The sequence below is a fragment of the Lygodium microphyllum genome, chromosome 14 (assembly GCF_053477565.2).
Source record: "Lygodium microphyllum isolate KBCC chromosome 14, Lygodium_microphyllum_v1.1.10, whole genome shotgun sequence".
NCBI lineage: Eukaryota > Viridiplantae > Streptophyta > Polypodiopsida > Schizaeales > Lygodiaceae > Lygodium > Lygodium microphyllum.
In genome coordinates, this window is record NC_141148.1 from 73725155 (window position 1) to 73750193 (window position 25039).

Sequence of the window (25039 nt, forward strand, 5' to 3'; positions counted from 1 at the left end):
CATCCATACTTGCATTGAGCATAACATGGTATCAAACCTCGACACATTGCAATTGTTTTCCAAACATTTACATACATGGAGTGTGTAAGGAAACTCAAGCTGCAGGGTAGATGAACGGTTTCTTCGGGCAAGCTTGGTAAGGAAATATCAAATCTCTTGGAACATTTGAAATATATAAAAGTGGTGTGTTCGTATGTGCTTTATATTAGAGCAGTGCATCGAGGGGCCAATCATCTAGATGTAGGAGAGCTGCAGTGGGACCATGGCATTTAGCCAAAGGGGTGTCTCCTTTATGTTTGTATTACATTGGTATACTACACTAAGATGTGTGGGATCTCCTTCTGAGGAGTAAGGAAGGGCAATCATTGGACTACGTTCTACTACAAATGCAATATCTATAGTAGCAATTAGGGCAGTGTGTCCCTTGGTAGACGCTCTTGGCCACCATAAGGCCGTGTGGGGTTTCCTTGTGAGTGTTACAGAGGCTCGACTAGTGCTCATAGTTAGTGTCGGACCCGTTTTAGGTCTCAACAAAGAAGCTCACCGAGAAAGGTGAATGAACTAAAAAGGAATATTAAGAAGACTAATGAACATATATTGGACGCCTAAAAGTTCTTGACTTTCAAAAAAGTCATCATTAACTTCACAACATCTTTATTATGCCCTTTATCAAATTTTATAACTAAATAAGAAGTTCGAGACTACCAAACATGTCAGACTTTGGAGATTTTGACTAAAAGGGAGAAGAGAATCAAAAACTAGACTCTACTATCTCCAAAATAGAGGAGACAAGATTACCATATTCTTTTGCACATGTGGCAAACCCTCTTTGGCCCTTTTCTTAATCCTGTGATTAACAAAATTGCATTTTTTGAAGCATTTTTTTCCCTAATGGCATGACCCTGGTCTTCTCTATATATGGATTTCATAACAAATCTTTCCAAATAAGAAAATATAACTCTAATCTTGTTGTGGTAGATAGGTTCACAAAAATGGCACATTTCGTCCCTACGATCAAGACCATCACAAGCACATCTACCACTAGACTCTTTCTCATATACATTTTCAAATTAAATGGACTCCCAAACAACATCATCAGAGTGACGATCGGGTCCCCAATTCATATCTAGTTTTTGGAAGAGCCTTTGCAACCTCCTTGGAGTCCAAGTCAAGTTATCCACAGCTAATCATCCACAGACTGATGATCAAATAGAATGGATATATCAAGTCTTGGAACAATATCTCCATTGCATTATCAACTACCATCAAAATGATTGGTTTGAGGTCTTACCCTGTGCAGAGTTGCTTATAATAATAGTATCCGTGCATCTTCCAATAAAACACCTTTCTTTGCAAACTATGACTAGTATCCAAGGATGGATGTGCCCTACTGCCCGAGATAAAGCTCAACACCTAGCAAATATACACGAAGAACTCAAGCAACAAATCGAAAAGGTTCAGAATCTATACAAGCACTATGCGTACTAGTATCATCTCCAATATCCAGCATACAAAGTCAATGATAAAGTATGGTTTCTAAGGCACATAACCTCCAAACAACAAGGGCCTCCACCAAGCTAGACCACCAAAGATTTTAACCCTTCACTATTGGTAGCCCAAATCAACCCGATTGCTTATCAAATCCAACTCCCTAGCACCATGAAGATCCACCCAGTCTTCAATGTTTCCTTGCTTGAGCCATGCTGTAACTCACCATTGAGGGGGGAGAGATCTATTTCCCCACCACCTATCCAGATTGAAGATCATGAAGAATGTGAGGCTGCATATCTTAGACTCAAGGATCTCCCGAGGTCAATTGGAATACCTTGTTCACTAGAAAGGATATGACATCAATGATCGCATTTGGGAACCTATAGAATATCTTCAAAGAGCACCTCTCAAAGTTAAAGAATTTCACAAGATCATTCTTGCTCATGCCATATGAATCCACACCCCATGCAAACATCCTCAAGCCAACCATGAGAATCCACCCTTGCCATGACATCATAAAATCTTTTAGAAGATATGCCATGTCGTCATCACTTGCATCATTGATGATGTCATCATGAAATATTCTAGGCAATCTTTTAGTTGCTCTCCAACACCTATTAAAGGAGGGGCTCTCCATAGAGCTCCTCAGTCTTGGGAGCTTAAGGAGTCAATACCTTCAAGTAAGTAACTTTGAGTTCCAATTCTAATTATTGTCTAGTCACGGTATCTAGTCTTGTCTTGTCTTCCATTATACCCATGTTGTCTTGTCACCTTGTAATCTCGTAGTACGAGATCTTGTCTAGTACTACCTTATATCTTGTTTATCCTCGATTTCCTAGTACTATAGCCGTGGGAACCATACATACAGTCCCAAGTTATGGGATTTTCAGTACCATGTTATCATTGTACCTTGGGCCCCTACATGGGATTATCTTGTAATAAAAATTATTGTAACAAATTTTTCGTCTAGTCTAGTCTCTCGAGCAAAATCTAGTGCACCCATAGCACACATCGCATGAGAAAAAATATTTAAATACATTTCATTATCATATATTATACAAAATGTTTCATCTTTCCAAGTAGCAGTATACATGGCAAGACCTTGCATCACAATTGGTATCATCCTATGAAAAACATCCATTGTCATGTCAAAGCCAGATGATAAAGTTCCAAAAATTTACACTCACATCTTTTAGATAGCCAAGACCAAAAATTTTTGTCAAAAAAAAATAAAAGCTAGCATGGCCTTGGTCCAAAGTTTGGTGTCCAGAGCCACTATTCTGCTTTTACCAAAAAAGTAGGTCCAAACACCGAATTTCTCATCACATTAATATGAAGTTTGGTATTTTTAAATTTATCTTATCTAAAATTATGAATGGACCAATAATTGAGGAATTAACATTACAATCGCTGGTCCTTAAAAATTAAACACCACATAGACTATTTGAAGGCATCAAGAGAAAAGTATTCAACAAGAAATGACAACTTTTTGTAGGTTTTTGTGTTAGAATTAGCAGGGATAGCAAAAAATATAATTAAGTAGTAAAAAATTTTGCAAAGATGCACATGAAGTTGACAACAATGAAGGCAGAAAGTAAAAGTTTTATGCATACGTGAAGCTAGTATAATAGTTTTACAGTGGGGCAATAGTCATGTGTCCTTTGCACCTGAAGAATATATTCCAAAAAGACAACATTACAAAGAGCATTTATTCCAATGGAATGAATGCATCCTTCACTGCTTGAAGATTTTTTACAAGTTGAAAGTCCTTAGGATTAAAATAATGCACTCTACATATATTGTAGAATATTGAGCATCAATCTCATTAAGTTTACCAAAAAACCCTTTGCATGCCACTGCATAGCATGAAGATATTCTTTTGTAAAGATATTGGTTCTATGCCAAAAACCACCTCCTAATTTTTGTTTATTAGAGGCCTTGCACAATCTCACAAACAAATCATGAGAAGCTAGTCATTGGAATGATGAGATCAAAAGAGCATTAATACTTCCTAATTTCTCTTAGGGCCACTTTACCTAGCCTCCACTTGCATTTCTTATGGAGATGCTAAGGAAAATTCCTCTCAGGGCAACTTGAGGAAGCTAGGTTAGGTTGAGAGAGGGGTGGTCCACAAAGTGCCTTTGTCAAAGAATATAGCTAACCCAATAGATGCTCAATTTAGATAAAGATGATATGGGGCTCTACGAGGAAGCTTCTTCACAACTACCTTAGGCCTAGCCACCTTTCCTACATACTAAGAGATTTGCAAACTTAGTAAATAAGATAAAGAGGATGCCCTAACATATAATGCTTCAAACTTTATTCACACTAAATACATTCTTTGAAGTCTTTTTTCTAGCCAATTGGCATGGTTTCTTCAGTACTTGATGCATCATAACATGCTATTTTTTAGTGACACTACATGATTTGATCATATCTACAGTCAATTCGTTAGCACTCTCATTTACTCTCTTATGCAAGAGTTGAGTTTCATCTACCACCACTATAATCTTAAACCACTAAGATAACAATTGGATCATTGAATTGCTACCATTTACCCCTCCACCATGATTAGTTTTTCTTTAGTATGCACCATGTGCTATCCAATGTGAATTTTTCATCCCTTGTGTAGACCAAGATCTAATGCTTCCCTTTTCTACAAAGTATAGCCCATGCACCTTAAGGATATGCTACAAAGACATATCACACGTGAATAAAAATATATATTATAACGTATAAAACTCATATACTTCTAATATCTTAACTTTGAATGTTCTATGTAATGTGTGATAAAACTTTTACTCCACTCTTACAGCACATTTTTATAGAAGCTATGTATAGCAGCAATAGATCTTGCTTATCTTCATCGTCAAACATCATCTTTTGAAGGAACCAATTTATTGAGACTAATCCAAATCTTGGCTTTTGCCAACCCTTTTTTTCCTTCATTACTTCAATCATGAACCATAGTATGTAGTTTTTCCGCCCATTATAGACTTGTGGCATGCAAATTATGATATTTTCTTTCTCATTGATAGGTACTAAAAGAAACTTCCTCACCTTGGCTCCTCCAAATCATGGCTTTTTTAGAAAGTTACCAGATTTTTCTTATCTCTTCTCTTCATTTTTAATCATTACTTGATGCTTGTATAAGCCAATCTCTAATAGCACTTTCTCCACGTTCTTACACTTTGCAATGGCTTTTTTTTAATTATATTCTATAAGCAAAGCAAATATTATTCATATACAATGTTTTCCATAATCCTAACAAACACATATAATGAACAAATACGAATACAATCTAATGGAATGTTAAAATGGGCTTCCAAGTGGGATCTTCTTCTTTATCACATGTTGATGTAACACTTGTCACTCTTTGCCAGTTCTTCTTCCCATCATGTCCTCCCATCCTCTCTGTCAAGAAATATAGGTATGAATATTTTACATTTTCACCATTGGATATTCCACATATGCATTTTAAATTTTTCAAGTCTCCTATAATGTGTCATTCAACCATGTATTCATCATACCTTCGACTGAGAGCATCTTGCAAAGTTTTTGGTGATCAATGATATTTGGAATGCTTGTGAATGTGAAGAAGAGCTATAGCACCTCCAATATTACATTAGGAACTTCAATCACACCACCATACATAGCATTGTGATTGAATACTAAAGTTCCTTATGTTGTTTTTGTTAATTTATAAGGCTCTATTCAAAGTGACACTAACTCTTTCAAGCTTTACTCCCTTCATAACCTTGTTTTCATCCAATTTGATGAACTAAAATTTACCACTATATTCTCCAACAAATATGTTATAATACATTACTATTGCTAATTGCACCTTGCATACATCCATGTAGTAATTGTTGAGCTCATATGTATTCTTGTTCCTACCTTCAATATTTCCACACCAATAGCATACATGGGATCTCCTATCAACTCCAAAACATTGGTATTAAGTAGCCTTTGAGCCTCTATTAACTTTGAAGATCTAGGAACATGTACAATTTTGCTTCTCTTCAATACACAACCAAATCCATTCTTTACATCCTTGAATAGTTTTTACTAAGTTCATGTTTTAATGCTTGTCATACACAAATAGTTTGTGCATCCACAACTAAGAACTTGTTTGAGATATCTTTTAGCATGGACTCAAATACCTTTTCCCTCACAGTCTTGAACTTCAAATTATTCAAAGCATCTTCTAATGTACTTACCTTTAGCAATGTTCAAATGGATGATCCAAGCTTACCTTCACCTAGATTTCATTCTAAGCAACCTTGCATGCCTTGATACATTGGTTTCATTGGCTATTGTTCACAACTAACTCATAAATTGGCTTTTTCTTTCATTTGCACTCGCGTATCAACTTATTATTCATCTTCTTTAGGTTATCTAATTATAGATTTATTTTCTTGTACAATATGTCAATGTCATGAATTGTGATAATCTAATTACTTTTCTTAGTTATAATTACATTCAATTGCTTCACTTGTCCTATTACAAATGTATTTAAAGTTGATGTGCAATGATGACATCATGACAAGTTTTTATTGTTCCTTTGTAGATTTTAAATACTTTTAATGCATGTTCATTAAGCTACCTAGTATAACCAAATAATTCATTTTCACCCTCACATACATATGTCAATAAGTTTGTGATTCCTAAGACAACTTTAGGTTTATTGGTTAGAGGATCAATTGGGTAGATTCCCCCATCAACCTACAAGTCCAAGTGCTTCAATCTCTTCTATCTATATCTTTATAAAACTTGAGGGTTAATACTTATACACTCTATTTTTTTGAATAATGGAGTATGTTGAAGCTCTATCTCAATATGTAGCTTCTTTTTTCCTATACTAATTCTTCTCATTGATTGTGGTCTAGTTGCAAATATATAAATTGATTACATAATTTGGCTCAATGAATATTGAGTGTGTCAAGATAATCTACATAGACACTTACATATACTGATTAAAATAAAGGGTTTGTTATCTATGAAGGTAGATTGAAGAGGCATAGATAAACGCACTAATATATCAATGGTCATAGGATGCTTGATTCTATGGAGATAGATTAGAGAGGCACAATTAGACACATAACCATATCAATAGAAACAAGGAGTTAGATGTTTGAGAATATAAACTAGTGAGGCATAGACAGAAGCACAAATATGTGAAAGGAAACTGAATAGCTTAGTGTGTTAAGGTAGGATGGATAAGACACATAGAGATGTCAATGGAAATGGAATAGATGAGTGTAAGTGCCATTTTGCATAGTTAGATAAATTGTAGACTAAGAAACCTGATGCCAGGTTCAAACTAGGTGAGAAACACACATCTTTCAAGAGCCTCTATCCTACATATTAACATGAAAGTGCCTACACATTCTTTCCCACTACAACTAGCTAGCCTAGTGGTAAAGCTTCAACACGATATTTTGGAGCATATGGGTTCAACATAAAAAAGCACACACTTCACTCGAGGTGTATTTTTTTATTGGATGAAGCAGCTCAAACATCCCTTTGGGCATGATATCACTACCACCTAGAAATTGTGAGCCCAAATGGGCATGGGCATGAGCATGCCACATCACTTTTCATATTCTATCAGTCTCAACTAGTGAGAACTTCTAATCTGATGTGTCCCAATTTTTGGATTACTTTTTCGAGTTTTCCTCTTGTTGTCAAGAATCGCATGGTGGGGAAACTTGCTTGAGCTGCTACACCAAACACACACTATATACACAAGAGGAAGTTCACTCAAGAACACAAAAAGAGAGATGGAGGCCAAAAACGTTTTCTTACTGATTTCTTCCTCTTTTTTCACACACTATACAATGTACACAAAGTATAGATAAGATACAACATAAAGAAAAATGGCCTACAAAATCGAACAGTGTATAACAAACTACACTAATCGACTGGCACTATATCTTTGCCAGTTGTAAGTAGATGTAACAAACTAAATATAATAATTAATAAGTCAATGGCCATGTGAGTATTATAATGACCACCAACGTGCTAAGTATAAATGTGCGGACCCATCTAGCCAGGTGGTCCATCATCAATATCCGCACGTGTTGAGCTTATCATCTCAACACTCCCCCTCAAACTCAACTCTATCTCTATAACTCCAAATAAGCTTCGAAACTTTCGAAGCTTCTCTGCACCCAACACCTTTGTGAAAATGTCAGCTATCTGATCTTGTGTGCTGACATATATCAAGTCAATCTCTCTTACAAGTATATTCTCTCTCACAAAGTGATAGTGCACCTCAATGTGTTTTGTCCTAGCATGGAACACTGGATTCCTAGCTAGCTATATACTACTCATGTTGTCACAATGAATGACAACTGGACCATCTCCCTACACATCCAAATCACCTAATAACTTTTGCAACCATACCACCTCACATATTGCCATAGCAGCACCTCTATACTCAACCTCTATACTCGATAAAGCAACTATAGTTTGTTTTTTGCTACTCCATGTAGCTGTTGCACTATCAAGGGAAAACATAAATCCACTAGAAGATCTTCTGTCTAACATGCTACCGACCTAATCTGCATCTGTATATCCAAAGACCTGTACATCCTTACCTGCCTCATAAAAAATTCCATAATACTTCACATATCTCAATATACGTCTAACTGCATCCAAATGAGGCTTTCTAGGCATCTACATAAACTAACTAACAAGGCCAACAGCATAGCTCAAGTCTGGCCTTGTGATAATCATGTAACTCAAACTCCCTACTATCCTCCTGAACTTAGTAAGGTCTTCTATCTCATCCCCAACGTCGGCACTCAACTTTACATTTTACTCCAATTGTACTAAAAGAGGCTTACATGCTGTCATACCATACTTGGATAACATATTTAAGCCATACCACATTTGGGATATCCATATACCATCATCACATCTAACCACCTCAATACCAAGAAAGTATCTCAACTCATCCAAATCTTTCATCTTAAACTTCTTCTTTAAGAAGTCCTTAACTTCAGCAATCCCATTGGCATTGTTACTTCTAATAATCAAGTCATCCACATAATTGACTATGATGATCAAACATGCATCTCCCCTTCTCACCTAAAGTGAGTGATCAACATCGAAAATACAAAATCCAATATTGACAAGATACTCTCCAATCTTGTCAGACCATGCTCTAGATACTTGCTTCAGCCCATAGAGCGCATTCTTTAACATGTACACATATGTGGGATGCTCTAAATCCTCATAACCTGCTGCTACTACATATATACTTCTTGCAATTCACCATACAAGAAGGCATTCTTAATATCAATTTATTGCAAACTCCAACATTTGACTATTACCAAGGCAATCACATATCTAATAGTTGTCATCCTAGCAACTTGACTGAATGTCTCTTCATAATCTATGCCATATGTTTGAGTATAGCCTTTTGCAACCAGTCTAGCCTTATACCTACTAACAAACCCATCTGCATTATACTTGACTTTATAAATCCACTTACAACCAATAGCTTTCTTACCCTTAGACAAAGGTACCAAATCCCAAGTCTTATTGGCTTCTAATACAGCCATCTCCTCATCCATTGTTGCATCCCAATGAGCATGACCAACGGCATCCTTAAAACAAGTGGACTCAACATTCTCAACTAGTTTCACCATATAAGCATAATGGTGAGCTACGTAATGTTCAAAACTAAATCTTTTAACAAGATATCTGACCCTGCTAGACTTACGTACCACTGGATCACTCAATGAAGCATTTTCATTACTATGAGCTCTTTATGCACTTGGTATCCTGAATAAAGGAATACCAAGCTTATCATCCAAACTCTCCGAATCACTAGAATCTCCATTAAATCCCAAATGACTAGTAGATGTATCATTGCCATTCAACACTTTCTTTTTTTCTGTCTTTGTCTGCAACACTTATAGATCCACCTGAAAATGTGAGATATCAAGTATATTTATGTCAACTTCTCTATCATGCGAGAAGGGTTGTATTGTCTGCTTACTACATTAGAATGCTTCACAAACTTTATGAAATATATAACTCTAAATAAAGGCAACCATGCAACCAATCCTCTAGACTGCATTAATTTCAATATTTACACATTTACATGTCTAATATGTTTATGGCATATTTCAATGTCTACAACCACTCCTTTTTCTTTAGCATACATAATGATATCCATTGTAGGAATTCCATCTAAAGTGAACATGCGATCAACTCTACTTCCTTTTACAATCAACTTATACTTATCATGAAAGTCTTCTACAAAATAACATTTTACATTGAATTGGACCTAGAATCTTTACTCTACCATTTAACCAACAGATACTAGATTCTTTGTGATTAAAGGCACATGTAATACATTTGTCAAACTCTTCATTTGGCTGTTATGCAATAAAAAAATACTTTCAATGTGTGAAATTTGGTGACATGAATCATCACCCGTCTGCATATAACCTAGATTTTGTAAGTCATTTATCTCTCCAAACCATTCAACATGACTGAGCATATAATTAGATGCACTTGAATTGACATACCATACATTATTATGTGCCTCTTTTCTTGTAACTACATTCATCATATGTTACATAACAAACAAACACTCATTTTTATCTTCATTATGTCGTGAAAATGATGCATAGTTTCCTTGCTACACTTTACCACCGCGTATAGCATCCTTCTTAGCATAACAATGGACTACAATATGACTTGTTTTACCACAATAATGACAAACAATAGTAAAATTTTTAAAACCTCTATTCTATCATTCACATCTTCCTCTAGAGCTCCCCCTGTCTCTAAAGTTTCATTGACCTCCTAAAACTTGTATTTCACAAAATTATTAATTGAACTTGTTTTGCTAGTTATCGCTAGTATGTTCCATACTACATTCTCTCGAATAGAATCTATTGCGTCTTCTTGTTGAACTTGAGTAAAATACTTGGATTTATTCAACATTTCTTTCATACGAATCACCCTCCATATTAATCTCTTCGATAATCATGAGACCAGCTCATCGAAATCTAAAAATGGCTTACATAAGTATACTGAAGTAACAAATTGTTTTCATACATTCTCATTGTTAAAGCCACTCAAAGTAAATGAAACTAAATCATCATCAAGCATAGTATCAATCGTTGCTAAAGCATCTACAATACTCCTCACCTTCAAAATGCTCATTAACAAATATTTTTTCTTTCTTCAAGGTATTCAACTCTTGCTTAAGTTGAATCTTTCGTACCTTTGTATTTACTAAAAACACGTTCTTAAAATTTATCCAAGCTGCATGTAAAGTTTCTACATTTTTAATATATCCCAACATAATATTATCAATGATTACAAATAGCCAGTACATCATTTTTTTATCTTTTACATTCCATTCTTTCATGCCTTAAATTCATCTATAGTTGAAAAAATGCCCAACTTTGGCTCATTTTCTTCACCTGAAACAAGCTTATAAAGATCATTTCCAATGAGAAAATTCGTCACACGAAACTTCTACGAATGGTAGTTATTCTTGCTAGCTTCTTAATAATGAGATTTCCATTATTCTCTATCATTATCACAAATAAAAATACAACACAGCAACCTAGTCTTCTGCAACCTTTCACAAGTGCACAGCAATACACCAAGCAACCTTTTTCACTAATTGCTTGATAATACATATAATTTGCAACATGTTTGTATATAAATCATATGTTTGCTTCCTGACAAACACCTCAAACACTATAAATTCGAAATCTAACATGTGCATCCACGTTCGATCAATACAGTCGAAATCACAATGTACCTTAAAATTGTCGTCTGCAACCTTGCGGCTCTAAAACAGAGCTTGAAACAATCTCAAATACCTAAGAAAACTACGGTAAGAGCTTACTTGCAGAATATACATTACTCTGCTCGCATATTAAATCTCACTGCAATTTGGGATTTTCAATCTATCCTACTTCCGATGCCTCTACAAGCACTATCCAAGAGAAAGAGTGAAAGAATGAGAGAGCTTCTTACTCATTGCTTGCTTACTCGAACATTGCTTCTTTTCCTTCACTTCAATCTTCAAAATCAGTCTCTCTGTGGTGCGGCTCTAATACCATATCAAGAATCACGTGGTAGGGATACTTGCTTGAGCTACTATACCAAACACACATTGTATACACAAGTGGAAGCTCACTCAAAAACACAATAAAAAATATAGAAACCAAAAACGTTTTATTGCTGATTTCTTCATCTTTCTCCACACACTACAATATACATGAAGTGTGGATAAGATACAGCATTAAAAAAAGTGGCTTACTAAGTCAAAGAGTGCATAATACACTACACTAATCGACTGGCGCTATATCTTTGCCAGTTGTAAGTAGGTATATCAAACTAAATATAATAAGTGATAAGTCAATGGCCATGTGAGTATCATAATGACCATCAACATGCTAAGTATAGACATGCGGACCCATCTAGCCAAGCGGTCCATCATCAATGTCCGCACGTGTTGAGCTTGCCATCTCAACTCCTCTTGGGCAAACAAGTCTGAAACCAACCCTAATCTCTTGAGCCCTCTTGGAAATTTTTAATTCTTGCCAACCAATATATAAGTGCAACATTTCCTACTATGACCTATATGTCTTCTTAACAGTAGCTATCCTGAGGCTTGGATACTTTGTGGCATTCTCATCCACTTTAGTTCCAAGATTACGTGTGCACTCAAGCCTTACATTCAGTTCAATCCCAATATCATGTGTATTACATTTTAATTTTTGCCCCTATCTATATATTCTATCATACTCTCTTTCACTCAGTGAGTGTACAGCTTTCGTTTGCACAAACCACAGGATTGTTTACACATAATAACGTGCCCAGTACTCAAGCATATGAGTACACTAATCTGGGCTAATTGAAGTTCTCCGCAAGCTTTTGGTCTCCCAGATTGTTTGTATATGAATCACTATCAAATTGCACAATATTGATGCACCTCATGCTAATACCATACCTGCTATTCCAGTATACAAGTACATTTATGTGGCTAATTGAAGCCTTCCACAAGCTTTTGGTCCTGTGGGCCTATTGTTGAACACAAGCCTTTTAACTGCACATAGGTGCATTAAAGTGGGCTTAACATGCAAGTGTTCCATAAGCTTCTGGTCTTCAAAGTGTAATGTTGGCCTGAAGGCCTACTTAATGTACAGATTGATGAGATAGTTCTCTCTCCTCTTTACATGTATGTCTCATGTACAGAATCAAATTAGGTACATAACCCTCTACCCTAATACATAAACTGAGAACTTCTACAGCTTCTGCCACATCCTCAGTAAGACCCACACCAAATTCACGTAGTGTTTCACTCGCCTCAATCAGTGCATTAGCAAACTTTTTCTTTGCCCCTGAAATTTTCTTCTCCTCCTCTACTGAATTGGCATCCTCCCATTTTCCAGCACTTGCATAAATGTCTGCCATGAGCAAGTAAGAAGCAGCATCATCTTGGTTCACCTCCACAAGCTGCTGAAAACATCTCTGTCCTAACTCCACTTTCCCATAGATTTTACAGGCACTGAGCAAGGGGATTAAACTTACCTTAGATGGGGGGACATTGCAAGACTGAAGTGTACTTCTCTGCCTCAGAAATGTGTCCTGACCATGCAAAAAGATCAATCATACAGGAGTGACGATCCAATATTCGTTCAATACCATGTACTTCTGTCATCAGCTTGAAGTATTCTTGTGCCTTAGCCACCAAACTGGCATGGCTACATGCAACCAAAGACATGTGAACATGATAGCATCTGGCTTCACACCTTGTTGTTGCATGTCTTCAAAACACTGGATAGCCATGTCAATTTTGTGGTTTTCACCAATAGCCTTTATCATCGCTGTCCAGGATACACTATCTTGAGAAAGAAACCGGTCAAAAACCTCCCATCCTGAAATGGAGCCACATTTACCATACATATCTATTAAAACACTGAGTACAAAGGAATCCGTTTCCAATCCCATCTCCCTGATATTAGCATGTATTTCTCTACCTATCACTAGTGCTCCTACAGCACTACAAGCTTTCAAGCAGAGAACATATGTAGCAGAACTAGAATTTACACCCTGGAGCTGCATATGTTTGAAACACTCCAGCACTTCCCTGTCAAGACCATGTTCGGCATATCCTGAAATCAAGGCTGCCCACGAGACTGCATCTTGGACAGGTAGCCTGTCAAACACTATGTTTGCTTCTGTATAGGAGCTGCATTTTACATACATATCGAGTACTGTGTTGCCAATGTAAGGGTCACGTTCCAAACCCCTTTTGACAATTTCAGTATGTGTTTCTCTTCCTATTTCTAGAGTTTTTCCAGTGCCATATGCTTTCAAGCTGCAAATATATGTTACAAGATTGGGAGATATGCCTTGAATGAGCATTTGCCGCAGACACTGTCTACCTTCCTGATGAAGGCCATGATCTGCATAACCAGACATCAGGACATTCCATGACACCACATTCGGATCTGGTGGCCTGTCTGCCGAGCTTCGGCAAGAGATCCACATTTGCCATACATATCCACTAGTGTGTCACCCATCACTGGATATGTCCATAAAAAAGTATTTTTCAAATCCCCTGATGGTGATGCCAGTGTGCAATTCTCTACCTCTGTCAGTATCTTTCAGCTAGAGCAAGCATTGATCAGGACCAGGTAAGTATACACATTAGTCTGTACACAATCCTCATACTGCATCCTGTGAAAGAGCTCAAAGGCGTAATGCGGTTCACAGGAACCGACATAGCCGGATATGAGCTTTGTCCACGAATGCTCATTGCGGTGCAGCAAGCGGTCGGAGATGCAATGGGCGTCGGGCAAGCACCCGCAGTCCATGAGCATAGGGACGACATGGTTGCCCAATACCACATGGCAGTCAAGCAAGAAGGAAAGCAGGCGTCTGGCACGATGAGGATCTTTCTTGTGCCTGCAGTTGAGCAAGGTGTGGATCAAATCCTCGACGATGGCAGGCCCGTCTGCGTTGCTCCTCTCACCTGCCGTCGAGAAGTGAACAAATTACACACTGGCACATGAGTGCCTCTTATTAAGCCAAAGTCGCTTTTAAGGTAATAGCAAAATTAGTTCGAAATTACAATGTAAATATTTAGTTGCTAACACTAATGATGCCATGCCCTTCACTTGGCATGATTGGCACAAGGATGCGTCATGGAAGGCAGCAAGCTGGACAGAGCATATTGCCAATCAAGGAGGATCGTGGGTCATGCTCAGTCAGAGTACTTGGAGAATATCTGGATTTTGATCATTGTCCCATCCAACTAACTTTCAAGGTGGAATGGACATGCAATGCAACATGTAAGTGGATATCTAACCCTTTCTATAGAATTCAAGAAGGCCTTAAAGCTATCATTCTTTTGGCAAAGAGCCATGGTGGAACAAAGGTTGGTTTCGAGAGGTACCTTAGGTAGTGCCATCAAATGTAAAGGATGTTTGTTTGTTCCTATTGCTTTGTATCCTAAAGATAACACTCTTAAATGGTTCTTACAAGGTACTAAAGGTTTCATTCCGACTAGGGAAAACATAAAGCAAAGTCTATCAAGGTCCATGTTAAAGGGTCACGGTTGGTTGTTGATAGGGATCCCCCAAACCCCACAAGTTGTTTAGACTAAGTAAAGGAAGGAAATGATTGCAATCATTATGGATAAGGAAGGCACTCAACATGTTGATGATGTGTCCATTAATAAGGTCTTCGTTGCTCATCTATCCAATATTGCAAGCCAAAAGCTAACTTCAGCAATGAACTATGAAAGGTAGGTGCAGGAGTTTTGGGGGCATGTAGCCAATGTGGTTTCCAAGAGTCGGCACTAGTTTTTGCAAGGCCCTTTTCTAAAGATGAGCTAAGATATGTAGTCAACATGATCAAGAAAGGGAATTCTCAATGCCTAATATTTCTATGGAAGGCTACTCAACACTATGGGAGGTATGTGCTAAAGATTTGTGCATGTTTTCCAATGAATGCATGAAGAGAGGGGAACACCAAGTTATGCAAGTGAGGGGTGAATTAGATTTTCCAAGCCACTAATACTGGGATTCAATCACTTGCTCCCCAGGATACTATATAAGGATCGGTATGCCTTTCTCTATGGAAGGAAAACCTATGTTGCCATCCTAAATCTATTCGTGGCTATGGAACATGCTCTAGAGATCAGTGGCATTTCATCATCATTAATATGGATCTAGACAATGCATATCAAAGGGTAAAATGGGATTTCCTAATTATAGTAGGGATAAAGCTGGGCTTGTGCTATCACTCTTGAAAATATGGTCACCACCTTGTTCACCCATGCTATAAGGTATAGATGGTTACATCTCTCCCCCGTTCTCATTGTAGAGCTCAGTGTGAGGCAAGGATGCCCCCATTACAATTGACCTTTTACTCAAAGTAATCGACTACAAAATGAGAGAACTAATCAATGGACTTTAGCTTACCCAGCTATTCATTGATGACAACTTGAATGTCTTTTGTGAGGATAAAGACAATGTTAACACATAACTCAATGCCCAAGTGTCGGGGGTTGTAAGCAATGAAGCCAAAATCAAAGACTTGCATCTAGGTTATGATGACATACCACACTGGATTAAGCAACTAGGATTTAAGGTTATCAAAGCTTTAGAAAACTTCCACCATCTAGGGTGTCCATTGGACTTGGCAGTGCCAACCTAACAAAAGATGCAATGGATCTTAAGTAGGATAGAGTAGAAGATTGCCAAGGTAAGACCCTTACCTCTTAGCTTTGATGGTAATCTAGTTGTGATTGACAATATATGATCTCCAACATTGATGTTCGTAGTGATGTTACTTAATGTTGAAGTTAAGCATGTTACTTAAGGTCCCATGGACCTTTTTGTAAATATCTTGGATCTATCTTAGTATTATATTATATTAATAGTATATTGATACATTATGTGAAACATTACACAGTATACATAGATAGTCTATAATATAAGATGTAGAATACATAAACCAACTGAAGTAAAAAATCATAGTATTGTGTAGTATACACATGCACATATAATATAGTATGTAGTATACATGTATATATTAAGGTTAAAAGTTATAGTTTCTTTCAAGCTATGGTGCAATTGAAAGTTGGTGCTCAACCTCCTTGGAGGTTATTGCAATAACAAGCAAATGAGGGGATTTAGGATTGGAGAAAAAAATCTCAAAAGTTAGTGGAATGGTAATCAAGCTACTAATGAGAATCGGGGAGTCAAACCCATGGCCAATAAGGCACTCATTGGAAAATGCAATCTTGTAAGGGGGTGAGTCGATTGGTTAGTCGAAATGGTAATCAAGCTACTTAACGAGAATCATGGAGTCAAACCCATGGCCAATAAGGCACTCATTGGAAAATGCAATCTTGTAAGTGTTGAGATATCGAGCTCCACTCGTGATACGCCAGGGTGACCGTTGTGTATTTATGTCACCGACTTGTCAGTTGCAGACGCGGTTGGTACACCGCCCATGAATAATAGCTACATGATAGCTATCCTTATCTACTCTAGTTCGTGGCTCAGTTAGTATGCCACCTTAGTTAGTTGAGTTTGGTTTGAGACCCATATATAGGGTTCTTCTATTTCTTTGTACTTGAGTTCTTTTGGCTTACACAGCTAAGAAGAGGAAAACTGTTTTCAGCCTCCACCTCTGTGTGTATTCCCCCATTGTGCAAGCAAGAAAGCTACAAGTGAGACTCCTTCCTTCTCTCCCACAATCTTGACAGTAAGGGGGTGAGTCAATTGGTTAGTGGAAATGGTAATCAAGCTACTAACGAGAATCGGGGAGTCAAACCCATGGCCAATAAGGCACTCATTGGAAAATGCAATCTTGCAAGGGGGTGAGTGGATTGCTGATGGGAGTAAAGTGGGAAGGAAATTTGAGAACAATTGGAAACAATGTCAAGATTACAAGCATGCTCACTATCAAGGTGATGGTGGGGGCAATGGAGAGAGATACTCAAATATCTACAATCATGTGATGGTAACAATTATTGGGGGTTAAAGGTCACTTGTGTGTAGCTGCCTACATTTGTTGTATACAGACCTACACACCTATATACTACACATGGCGAACTCCCATCACTATCACTTTATTCTTTATTCTTTTAGTGACAAATAGAATAAGGGAAGGTAGGTCACACATTATGACTGTTGGAGTTCCCACATACCAGTCTCCCTTCTTTTTACTTGAACCTCCATAGCTCTTACACTCTTCTTGCTTTTGCTTATGCTTTCACGTTCTACTCACCTTTCAACTAGTATTAGAATGGGCATTCAAGGAGCTTCATCTTCATTTGCTTCAGCTCAAGGTTTCATAGTAGCCATTGCTTCTTCTTCTTCCCAAGGTATGCATTGATTCTCAGTTCACTCTAGCTTGCTCAAGTCTTATTCGACCCTTCCAAGGGGCCATTTGAGCTTTAGTAAGTGCTCCATTGAGCATTACCAACTAGCACAAGCAACAACATACTCGGCCAAGTCAATGTGATTTGCACCTAGTTTTCAGCCCAGTATATAGCAGTTTGCATCACCTACAACTCCTGTTTGAGCTCTCAAGCACTTGTGGTGCACAGATCGGATGCCATATGCGCGCGTAGTGAGTGTCAGAAGGTCCCCAAGAACAAAAGAACTCTACTTTTTGCACACAAATCAATGTAGAAAACTTGCACGACATGAACAAGAGACCAATTGGGTGCAATCTCCCCCCATGCCTTGTGTGAGCGCTCCACAAAGCATGTATTTCATATATTAATCATCTTCAAGCTCAAATAATAGCCCAAATTACAAAATAGCACGCTTTTTCTTTTGAGTTTACTTTTATGCCAAATAGAATTAAAGCTAATGGGCGCCCAAGAAATCAGGCGATACCCAAATACAATGTCCAATACAAATATTTAAATCGTGCGCCCATGCGCATACAAAAATAATAAATAAATATCAAGCGCTTTAAGATACGCGCCCATAAAAAATTAATGATAATTTAAATACACGCTATCCTCCAATGCTTCCCACTGCCACCGCTGCTAGCTCTACACATCAACTGAAGCATTCACAATCGTTAGTAAAATAATACAATTAAACCGACAAAAGTGAATACCTAGCAGTCTTTAGCTACATAAATAAATTGGTTAGAAATCAATCCTAACATTAATTTATCACGAATGCGCACTCTAAACTTATAAACATTTATTAATTAAATATGTATTTTGTGGAATCACCCGCTATGGAATCACCCATGTACACATAAAATTAACAAAATGCCCGAAAAGGACAGGTGTCCCCATTGACTTCTCGCCCAAAGAATCCACTTTGTGTATGAGCTCCGGTAATAAAATCTTACGGAATCCACTGTTAAACCTCACGAAATCCACCGTGGCACGGAATCCACCGTGAAATATATCTCTCCTGGCATCATACCCCCGGGGTGGGATAACAATTGTCCTCAATTGCTATTAGCTCAATGTGGAGCTAATAGAGTGGGGAAAGCATTTAAGTCTTTAGCGTGCATCCATTGGGCCTCTTCAACAGGATGGTTTCTAAACTTGACCAAATATCTAGAATATCTATGGCCAGTTCTAGTGGTCATAAAGTTAGTATCTATAATAGTTTCAAGCTCAAGGATTTCAGCCTCATCATCTAACAAAGGTGGGTTTTTATAGACAGGGTGTACAGGTAATTGGCCTCTAAAGGGTCGTAATAAATTGATATGGAAGGTGTTGTGGATTTTCCAATGTTGTGGTAGTTCTAGTTTAAATGCATTGTCATTGATTTTATGTATGATCTTGAATGGTCCATAGAATCTAGGTGCTAATTTCACAACTAGGTATTTATCTACACTTTGTAATCTACGTTTTTCTATTCGTAACCAAACATAATCATCAACTTTAAAATTCATAGCCTGTCTTTTCTTATTTGCTTGTTTTGTATATGATTGCTGAGCTTTGGCAATCATATCTTTAACTTCATCAAAAATAGTAGCATGCATGTTAGCAATATCATCAGCAGTTTGAATTTTGTGTGATAATGATGCAATAGGTGTAGGCAATCTATATCCATAAATAACTTCAAATGGTGCTTTCTTTGTAGCTGTATGTGGTGTATTATTATATGCAAACTGAAGTAAATGTAGATGTGTATCACATGTGTGTGGTTTTGAATTTGTGTAAGCACGCAAAAGATCTAAAATAGTACTATTAGTAGCTTCTGTTTGACCGTTTGTTTCATGATGAAATGCAAATGAAAAATCAATCTTTGTTCCTAAGCTAGCAAATAAAGTAATCCAAAAATTATTACAAAATCTAGAATCACGATAAAAAATAATAACTTTTAGTAAACCATGGTTAGTGAAAACAGTTTTAAAAAACAATTGAGCAGCTTGAGATGTAGTTAAAGTTTTTTTGCATGGAATGAAATATGCTTGTTTGCTAAACCTGTCTACAACAGTCCAAAACATATCATGGTTAGCTTTAGTGTTAGGTAAACTAGTGATAAATCCATTGAAATCTGTACCCATGGTCGTGATGGAATAGATAGTGGCATTAGTAAACCATATTATTTACCATGGTGCCTTTTAACTCGTTGAAAAACTAAACATTCATATACAAAGTTAGATACATTAGTGTCCATATGTGGCTAATAAAAATCTTCAGTCAATGTATGTAAAGTAGATATAATACCTCTATGACCTTAATATGGAGGACAATGAGTCTCATGCAAAATAAATTATCTAAATGGAACTGTCACACATAATCTCTTTTCATAAAACATAAATCCATTATTGTACGACAGTGAATCAATAGGAATCCAATTATTTGCAACTAGTTTATTCCAATCGGTTTGAAAAGTAAGATCCTGATGATAAGTATCTTTCATAGAGATAAGGGAATCAAATGATATCATAGAAATATTATGAATTGTCAGTTTTCTACTCAAAGCGTTGGCTACAGCATTCTCTTTTCCTGGTTGATATTGTATAAGGGGATGAAAACTTTGAATGAAAGCTGCCCATTTAATGTGTCAATCAGAGATTTGGGGTTGACTAAGGAGATGTCTAATGCTTTTTTGGTCAGTTTTGATCATAAATTCAGAACCCATTAAATAATGTTTCAATTGACGTAAGGCTTATACTACAGCTAGCAATTCTTTATCATATGTAGAATATTTAAGTTCAGATGGTTTGAGTTTACAACTAGAGTAAGCTATGGGATGATTATCTTGCATAAGGTTGGCTCCTATTCCAGATCCACTACCATCAGTAACTACTAAAAAGAATGGTCTATTGAAATCAGATAGTTGTAATATAGGAGCATGGGTTAATGCATGTTTCAATAAATCAAGGGATTTTTGTTGATTGTCAGTCTAGTTATAAACAATACCCTTCTTTAAAAGTTTTGTCAAAGGTAAGGCAAGTAATGAGAAATTCCTTACAAACTTTTTGTAAAAGCTAGCAAGACCTAGAAAAGAACGTAACTCATGCACATTTTTGGGTATGGGCCAATTTAAAATTGCTTCTATCTTTTTAGGGTCAACTTTAATACCTTCTAATGAAACAATATGTCCTAGATATTCAATTTCTGTTTGAAAGAATTCACTCTTTCTGGATTAGCATACAATTGATTATATTTTAACAACTTGAAAACTAAAGACAAATGTTTATAATGCTCATTCCCATTTTTAATGAATACTAATATATCATCAAAGAATACTATAACACAATGCTGATATGTCAGAAATATGCGATTCATCATGCGATTAAATGTAGCTGGTGCATTAGTTAGACCGAAAGGCATCACTAGAAATTCATAGTGTCCAAATTGTGTTCTAAATGCAGTTTTGAATATATCATATTTATCCAATCTTACTTGATGATAACCAGATTTAAGATCTATCTTACTGAATATGGCAGATCCTTGTAGTTTATCCATAAGATCCTCTACCCTAGGAATCGGATATCTATTCTTAACAATAATTTTATTTAGGGCACGATAATCAATGCACATGCGATAAGTATTATTATTATTCTTTACTAATAAAACAGGTGCACCAAATGGAGAACAACTAGGTCTAATTAATCCTCTGTTAAGTAATTCTTCTATTTGATTTTGAATTTCTTTCTATTCAATTTGGTTATGCTTATATGGTGCTTTACATGGTGGTTGTGTTCCAAGAATTAAATCTATTTTGTGATCTTTAGGTTGTGAAGGCGATAGTCCAGGTGGTAAATCATTAGCAAAACAATCTTGAAATTGAGCAAGAAATTGTGTATGCCTAGGATGCATTTGTTTTTCTTTAGCTTGATGTTCATTCACCCATATTAAATAAGATTTGCTACTTTTACGTAATGCACATTTAGCTTGAGTATGAGTAAGCAGTGGAAAGTTATTGGAAGCATGCATACCATGCAATGTGATTTGTTTTCCTTGAAAATAAATTTTAATTGAATGCGTAGAATAATCTATATCAGGATTATACTGATAACGCTAAGGCATTCCTAAGATAATATCACTAGACTGTAAAGGTACAACTAGGAAATTCCTTCGTTTAATATATTCACCAATTTTAATTTCTAAGTCATGCACCTCTTGTGTTCCATTATATCTTGTTCCTAGGAATGCAGCTTTAATGCGATAATGTGTAGAAACAGTTCGTAAATTCAATTCTTTAACTAACTTTGCAGAAATAAAGTCATGTGTGCTTCCATCATCATGTAAAATAATATTTTCTTTACCATGCACAAAACATTTTATTATTAACAAAGAATGTGGAGTTGGCATACCTGGCAAAGTATCCAAAGTAGTACCAATGTCGTCATCATCTTCCGTAAAGTCGGGCATTTCCTCACGTTCTTCTTCTTCCATTGCTCTAAGATAATTGATATGGATAGGTGGCTTTTTGGTTTGGCAATTGGCTACTAGATGTCCAGGTTGATGGCATTTGTAACAAACTATGGGTTTGGCTTTAGATACATTATTGGCAATGACAGGAAGTTTAGGAATGTTGGGATTTGGCTGTGAGGATGGCTTAGGGTTTGGATTGGTATTTGATGGCAAAGCAGGTGGTCGTGTCCAAGACTTACGAAATGAAGATGGAAGAAAACGACTTTGATTGAATCTTCGAAAATTTGAATTGAATTGTTTGGAACCATAGTTACCATTAGTTTGAAATTGTTGTGGATGCTTGTCTCTTCTGTGAATCTTATCTTTAGTGTCATGAGCCTAGGAAATTGCAAACGTTCAGTGTATTGGAAAATAGGTTCGCGATCTCTTTGCTGTAGAAGATCCAGTTGCTTTATGGCTTTTTCATGGAACTGAGGAGGAAGGAAATTCTACAAAAAATTCTTTTGGAAAGTCTCCCAGGTAGTGGGACAATCAATGCTCTTGCGGACCATAGTCCACCATAAAGATGCTTGATCGACTAAATGGTTAGTGACACATTTAATTTTGTCTTTCTCAGCATATGTCTCTTCATGGAAGTAATCATCAAATTGACTGATAAATGCAAGTACAGTCTTTCCATCTTGAAATCCATTGAAAATATGAAATTTGAAGTTTCTTTTACTTATCTTTGTTTCTTTACGGATGGATTGGGCTTCAAGTGTTACATCGATGGTATGTCGTATAAGATCTTTGGGTTGCGGTCCATCTTTGTCGATGGTAGTTTACTACAAATTGACCAATTGAGCTTGCAAAGCTTGTTAGGCTCTTCGTTCTTCTTTGAGTTGCATCATAATCAAATCCAACTTTTCTTCCATCATTGGTTCAGGTAAATCACCTTCAGCCACCATAAGATCGTCCATGTTTGGATCAGTCATCCTGCAAAATTCAAAAGACCTCACACTCTCAAAATCTTATTAGTGGGATGAGCATAGCTCAAAGGTGGGTATACAAGGCTGGTATATTTTGTTTGGCTTTTGTAGTCTTTGTCCTTTGCGATTGCGGTATTCGTTGTCACAACCGTCTTCGTAGAAATGGCGTATAATCTTCGTATGACCTGCATATGACCTTTTGCATTTGCTGAAACTAGTTCAGCAAGTCTGCATGTGTAAATAGAGTCTACCAGAGAGCAATACAATGATTTTGTGCTTCTGTATATGAACTGCCCCTTTGAGAGTGGTTGGAGTAAGTCTTTAGTAGCCTGGTGACTTAGTTGACTTGTAGGAGTAAGTAAGCTTGGTAACTTAGAGGACTTAAGAATCTTAAGTTAACAAGCTGAATTTCATGGACAGAAGGATGTCGTCAACGGAATCGATGCCGTTCTGAACATCCTCTTGCCGCTAATCGTCAAATTCGATGATTGAAGCTTTTATAAGCTTCTTATAAAGCTTACTATTAAGCTTATTAACCTTTAAGATAAAGCTTTTAAGCTTTTTGGCTATGAAGCTTATTGTACATAGACGACTTGATAAAGGAGATGTCCACATGGTCCTCCACCTCCACATGCTGGTCCTTCGCGATCAGAGAGTGTAGATGGGGGTTCTTGACCGCTAGGAACACACCGGTATCGATCGTTCGCGACGAAACTGACTATAGAGCTCAATTGTTCCAAGAGCTCTACCTTCGCGCAAGATGGTAAGTGATTGGAAGCTCTCGATCTCAGCTTTGCTCTGATACCACTGGTGCACAGATCGGATGTCGTATGCGCGCGTAGTGAGCATCAGAAGGTCCCCAAGAATAAAAGAACTCTACTTTTTGCACACAAATCAATATAGAAAACTTGCACGACATGAACAAGAGACCAATTGGGTGCAATCTCCCCCCATGCCTTGTGTAAGCACTCCACAAAGCATGTATTTCATATATTAATCATCTTCAAGCTCAAATAATAGCCCAAATTACAAAATAGCACGCTTTTTCTTTTGAGTTTGCTTTTATGCCAAATAGAATTAAAGCTAATGGGCGCCCAAGAAATCAGGCGGTACCCAAATACAATGCAATACAAATATTTAAATCGTGCGCCCATGTGCATACAAAAATAATAAATAAATATCAAGTGCTTTAATAAATAAGCGCGAAAAAATATAGGCGCCATGCCTAAGATACGCGCCCATCAAAAATTGATGATAATTTGAATACACGCTATCCTCCAATGCTTCCCACTGCCACCGCTGCTAGCTCTACACATCAACTGAAGCATTCACAATCGTTAGTAAAATAATACAATTAAACCGAAAAAAGTGAATACCTAGTAGTCTTCAGCTACATAAATAAATTGGTTAGAAATAAATCCTAACCTTAAATTATCACAAGTGTGCACTCTAAACTCATAAACGTTTATTAATTAAATATGTATTTTGTAAAATTGCCCGCTATGGAATCACCCATGTACACATAAAATTAACAAAACGCTCAAAAAGGACAGGCATCCCCATCGACTTCTCACACAAAGAATCCACTTTGTGTATGAGCCTTGGTAATAAAGTCTTATGGAATCCACCGTAAAACCTCACGAAATCCACCATGGCATGGAATCCACCGTGGAATATGCCTCCTGGCATCAATTTGGCAATC

General features: G+C 36.9%; 1 protein-coding gene across 1 annotated transcript in view; it reads right to left on the reverse strand.

Annotated features, from left to right (window-relative positions):
• Positions 1 to 14031, reverse strand: part of LOC148025727 (putative pentatricopeptide repeat-containing protein At3g23330) — a 51381-nt gene extending 37350 nt beyond the window's left edge. The window contains exons 1-3 of the mRNA XM_087692012.1: positions 13234 to 14031; positions 13069 to 13125; positions 12760 to 13008 (exon numbers count right to left, since the gene is read on the reverse strand). Of these exons, the coding sequence (XP_087548138.1) occupies positions 12760 to 13008; positions 13069 to 13125; positions 13234 to 14031 (1104 nt within the window). The remainder of the gene's footprint in view (positions 1 to 12759; positions 13009 to 13068; positions 13126 to 13233) is intronic.
• Between the last annotated feature and the right edge of the window lie 11008 nt (positions 14032 to 25039).